At 48.7% G+C, this 5,149-nt stretch overlaps 1 protein-coding gene across 1 annotated transcript; it reads right to left on the bottom strand.

Moving 5' to 3' along the window:
• Positions 1-3,172: 3,172 nt before the first annotated feature.
• LOC138077588 (olfactory receptor 10P22-like) lies at positions 3,173-4,111 on the bottom strand. The gene has a single exon (XM_068969672.1). The coding sequence runs from the start codon at positions 4,109-4,111 to the stop codon at positions 3,173-3,175; it is 939 nt and encodes a 312-aa protein (XP_068825773.1).
• Positions 4,112-5,149: the final 1,038 nt, after the last annotated feature.

The raw sequence follows: 5,149 nt of genomic DNA, 5'->3' as shown, positions 1-5,149 counted from the left end.
ATAACACAACATCTGGTACTTTACTCTGGGTTGAAATGCTAAGTGATATGGCACTATGGATAGAAGGCACATTCCTGGAAGTCATTCCTGCATCAGGACAACTACCAATAACTTAACTATACTCAAAAGCAACTGTGAACAACATAGATCCAAACACTATCATCCTACCAAACTCAATCTACCCCCAACGCAACTTTGCCTTAGATCTAAAATTATCCATCAACATTTCAACAGTACACATCACAAGGGGAAAATGGGCTGAGGAAGTCATAGAGGAGAGAGACAGAAGTCACAACAGATTAAATAAAATTAAATTTAAAAAAAAAGAAGAAGAAGTTACAGAACTTTCCTGGTGGTCCAATGGCTAAGACTCTGTGCTTCCAACGCAGGGGACCCGGGTTCAATCTCTGGTCAGGACACTAGATCCTCCATGCTGCAACTAAGACTGGGCACAGCCAAATAAATAAATATTTTTAAAAAAGAAGAAGTTACAACAGATTGCAGTTAAAATATATCACTATGTAATTTTTGTAAAAATATATGACCAGAGGAACACAATTGCTAGAATTTTCTGGCCCTTTTAAGGAGTCTGTGCAAGTGGATGGTAAGCATCACAGTAAATCTACCTCCAAGTTTAAGCTTCACAGTGTATCTTCCTCTAAGCAGACACTGTTGTTATACCAATTGCACAAGATGAGGAAACAAAACTCAGAGATGTTGAACAGCTTTCCCTAGGTAACGCAGCTAGAGAATAACACACTTGAGCTTTCAACACTACAGCCCATATTTTTACTCTGTACAGGATTAATTCTCCCTCTGATAATGTGAGTTTAGAGAAAGTAGGAAGATGGGAACAGACAAGGAGGGGAGCTCTCTGGCAGTCCAGTGGTTAGGATTCCATGTTTTCACTGCCCTGGCACTGGTTCGGTCCAGATTCAGTATGTTTTCTCTGGGCAGGGATAGAAATTCACCTTTCTTGTCTTGCCTCAGAGTTACACCAACTCTAGCGGTGTGCCATCACTTAATTCCCAGGCATCTTGCTCATCCCACCAAGCTATAGGACACCACATGACCCGTCATATTCATGAGACTATGCTGACAGCACCTGGAAAAAAGCAAACGGTAGGCATGGTAGATATACATTCACACCAGAGGGCAGGAGATAAGTCCCATCCAATGCAGAGACGTGTCACTCAGTGGGGATGTCAGTGTTAGTCACTTGGTCGTATCCAACTCTTTGTGACCCCAAGGAGCATAGCCCACCAGTCTCCTCTGTCCATGGGGCTTCTTCGGGCAAGAATACTGGGGTGGGTTGCCATTTCTTCCTTCAGGAGATCTTCCCAACCCAGGGACTGAACCCAGGTCTTCCTGATTCTTTACTATCTGAGCCACCAGGGAACCCATTGTGGGAATGTCAAGACATCTCCTCAAATATTAAGGACAAGCTGCCTTACGTTTTTCTCTCTACAATAAGAAAAAGACCTCCTGAGGATCTCGGACTGGGGAAACAACATATAGTTCATATGGATGTGCTGCTTCAAACTACTTAGCAGTTATCTTACAGTCAGAGCATTAAAAGGCTCTCTAGCTGGTCCAGGCCACAGTTCTGCCCTTTGGACCTTCTGAACTACTCAGCAGACTCTAAGAAGCTCCACGGCAGTGGCACTGGACTCTGTGCTAAGTCCAAGTGACAAACCCACATTTGAGAACCAAGGCTTGCCCTTTGGAGCAAATAATTATCACAAAATAGTTCTCAGGCTCCTTATAGGCAAAAATGTATACTGAACACCTCACCACTAAACAACAAGTGACTCTTGAACTGCATGCTCAGAATAGATTGGATGAAATTGTCATCCAAGACAAGGAACCTCTCAGAAACTGAGACAAAACAGCTAAATGTATCTTGGAAGAGATACATTTTGTACATTAGGCAAAAACTAAAGAAATCTGAATGAAGTGTCAATCTTAGTTCCTAGTATTGGTTCACTAATTCTGACAGATGTGTCATACTAGTTTAAGATGTTAAACATACAAGTAACCAGATTTGGTGTATTTGAGAATCATGTGTATTATTTAGCTCCATCCCGACTCTTAGTCCATTTCCTTGCCCTAGAAATTCGACTGCTCTCAACTGGACCATAAAACAACAAAAACTCTCTTAGAGGGCATTTGGCAATAAGTTCTGAAAACTCAAAAAATGTGCCTATATTTTGACTCAGCAATTTTATTTCTAGAAGTTTATGATCAGAAGAATATAAAAGTACACAAGTATAATGACATCTATTCAGCAATAAGTTCAGTTCAGTTCAGTCGCTCAGTCGTGTCTGGCTCTTAGCAACCCCATGGATTGCAGCATGCCAGGCCTCCCTGTCCATCACTAACTCCCGGAATTTACTCAAACTCATGTCCATTGAGTCGGTGATGCCATCCAACCATCTCATCCTCTGTCGTCCCCTTCTCCTCTCGCCTTCAGTTTTTCCCAGCATCAGGGTCTTTTCCAATGAGTCAGCTCTTCTCATCAGGTGGCCAAAGTATTGGAGTTTCAGCTTCAACTTCAGTCCTTCCAATGAACACCCAGGACTGATCTCCTTTAGGATGGACTGGTTGGATCTCCTTGCAGTCCAAGGGACTCTCAAGAGTCTTCTCCAACACCACAGTTCAAAAGAATCAATTCTTCGGCGATCAGCTTTCTCTATAACAAAACAATTAAAACTATTCTCTGCCCTGTTTCCACCCAAGTCAGATCTCCCACCTGGAGTAAAGGCGTTCATGTAGAAGCAGAGGCAACTGACAAGAAAGAGAAAGGTTTGCAGTGAGGAGTCTGGGAGGAAAAAAAGCACTGTCTCCAGAAATTGTAGCCCCAGGAAGGGGCCCTAAGCCTCAGGAAAGACCAGAAGTGCTCAAACATGGCACTAGATGGGTACAGTCACCTTCACTCCTCTTAGCAACCCCATGGATCCCAGCCTCCACCCAATGCATGTCTTTCCAGTTTTGTACCTAAGAACAAGTCAGATTAGGGCCAAAAGAGCAGGCTGCAGAAGCCAAGCTCTGAGCAACAGCGCACTCAAGCTGGGCAGGCTAGGGACCCCGACACACCGCTCAGAGCTGGGGCTTCTTTCTCACTCTTCCTTGAAAGCCTCCAAGGATCAGGGCCTCCAAAAATGAGAGGAGGTCAAGGACTCCAGAGGTATTTCTTCACAAGCCGCCTCATTGCCCCTGTGACCTCCTTGTTCCTCAGAGTGTAGACGAAAGGGTTGAACATGGGAGTGACAACCGTGTAGAAGAGGGCAAGGATCTGGTCCTCGGCCTGGGAGGAGCCTGCCCCCAGCCGCATGTAGGCAATGGTTCCTGTTCCAAAAAAGAGCATGACCACAAATAGGTGGGAGGAACAGGTAGAGAAGACTCTTCGACGTCCCTGAGATGTCGCAACCCCAAGAATGGTGACAAGAATACAGGCATAGGACACTATGATCAGTGAGAAGGGTGTCAGGATAAAGGCTATGGTGATGGCAAGATTGCCCACTTCACCCCAGAAAGTGCTAGCGCTGGCCAGTCTCAGCACAGGCAGGATGTCACACAGGAAGTGGTGGATGGTGTTGGTACCGTGGAAGGGCAAAGTGAAGATGAGGATGGAGTGAGTGGTGCCGGTGATGATGCCCATGAGATAGCAGGCACCCACCAGGCACACACAGGCTCCCGGGTTCATCAGGGTGCTATAATGCAGCGGCCGGCAGATGGCAGCATAGCGGTCATAGGCCATGGCAGTGAGCAGGCCACATTCAGCGATGCCAAACAGTGAGAAGAAATACAGCTGGGTAAAGCAGCTGGCTGGCAGGATGGTGGGGCAGGAGGAGAGGAGGTCGGCCAGCATCCTGGGGACCACAGTCGTGGTGTAGAGCATCTCCAACCCGGAGAAGTGGCGCAGGAAGAAGTACATGGGCGAGTGCAGGGCCGCGTCAGCCAGGGTGAGGAGGATGATCAGCGAGTTGCCCAGCAGGGTGACCAGGTAGACCAAAAGCACCCCCCAGAACAGAGGGCCCCGGAGGGAACCGTAACCCGAGAACCCCAGCAAAACAAATTCAGTCACTGCTGTGCCATTGCCACCTCTCATGTCCCCAAGGCCAGACTGGAAGGGGGAGTGAAGGGGGCAGCCCGGCAACGACAGAGGCCCCAGCTGCAGCAGGGAAGGCATGTGGATAGGTCCACAAGACCCTCCCAGGGGTCAGGAGTGGATATATCAGCACCTGGGCGGCTGACATTGCCCCTCAGGACAGAAGGACAGAAACCAGGGGAGTTGAGGGTGATGACAGTCCCTCCTTGAGGCTGGAACTGGAAAGACACAGAGGATTGGCTCCACTCACCAAGTTCTGGGTTCTGGAAGCAAAGAGATGGGACAGAGAGAACATCTCCCCTTTGGGAAAGCAGTAGAGGATATGGGCAGAAAGCAGGGTGCACAGACAGAGTAAACAAAGCTGGCAGAAGGAGACGGGGAGAAAAATGGATCCAGCAGGAGGCAGGGCTGGAGTGAGAGCAAGAGCGGGAGAGAGAAAGACAAGACAGAGGATCAGGGCTTCAGAGAGAAGGCAGGTGGGGCTTCTACCTGCTCCTGCGTCCACATGGCCCCAGGTCGGCCCTCCCTGCAGCCCAGGAGGGAAGCTCAGTCCCCCAGAGCCCGATTCCCAGAGGAAAGGTGGGGATGGGAACTATCAGGGGAGGCTGAAGAGGGAGAGAGGGACCTGTCTGATGACGGGGAACAAGGGAGCAGCGGCGAAGCCTCTCTAACTCCCTGCAGTCAGGCCTGGGGGCTGGAGTCCACACCCCAAGGACAAAACAGATGCCACAAGGCAAAGGAGTCTGGGTTGTATCCAGGGTCCCTCAGCCAGGCCTGAACGAAGCCAGGTTCAGAAATCTTGTGTTCCAGCTCCCCAGCCAGGGTCTACCTGCTGAACTGCCCAGCTCACTGCCCCAGGGGCTGCCCTCTGCCCACTGCCACAATGAGCCCCTAGGCTTCCTCTTTCCAGTGCCTAGAAACAGGGACAGCACTTTCTCAAAATCCTTCTGTAAGACAGTGCTAATCATTCAAAGACAAGAAACTGCTAAAATAGTAACAGGTCTGACTTCTGCTTGAACTTTCCAACCCACCCCAGGT

This window comes from Capricornis sumatraensis, chromosome 4 (assembly GCF_032405125.1).
Source record: "Capricornis sumatraensis isolate serow.1 chromosome 4, serow.2, whole genome shotgun sequence".
In the NCBI taxonomy this organism is placed as follows: Eukaryota; Metazoa; Chordata; class Mammalia; order Artiodactyla; family Bovidae; genus Capricornis; species Capricornis sumatraensis.
Note: the sequence above shows the minus strand (reverse complement) of the source record. Positions and strands in the feature narration are given on the sequence as shown.

Excerpts from the sequence above, each read along its gene's own strand:
- LOC138077588 (XM_068969672.1), bottom strand. The coding sequence starts at position 4,111 with ATGAGAGGTGGCAATGGCACAGCAGTGACTGAATTTGTTTTGCTGGGG.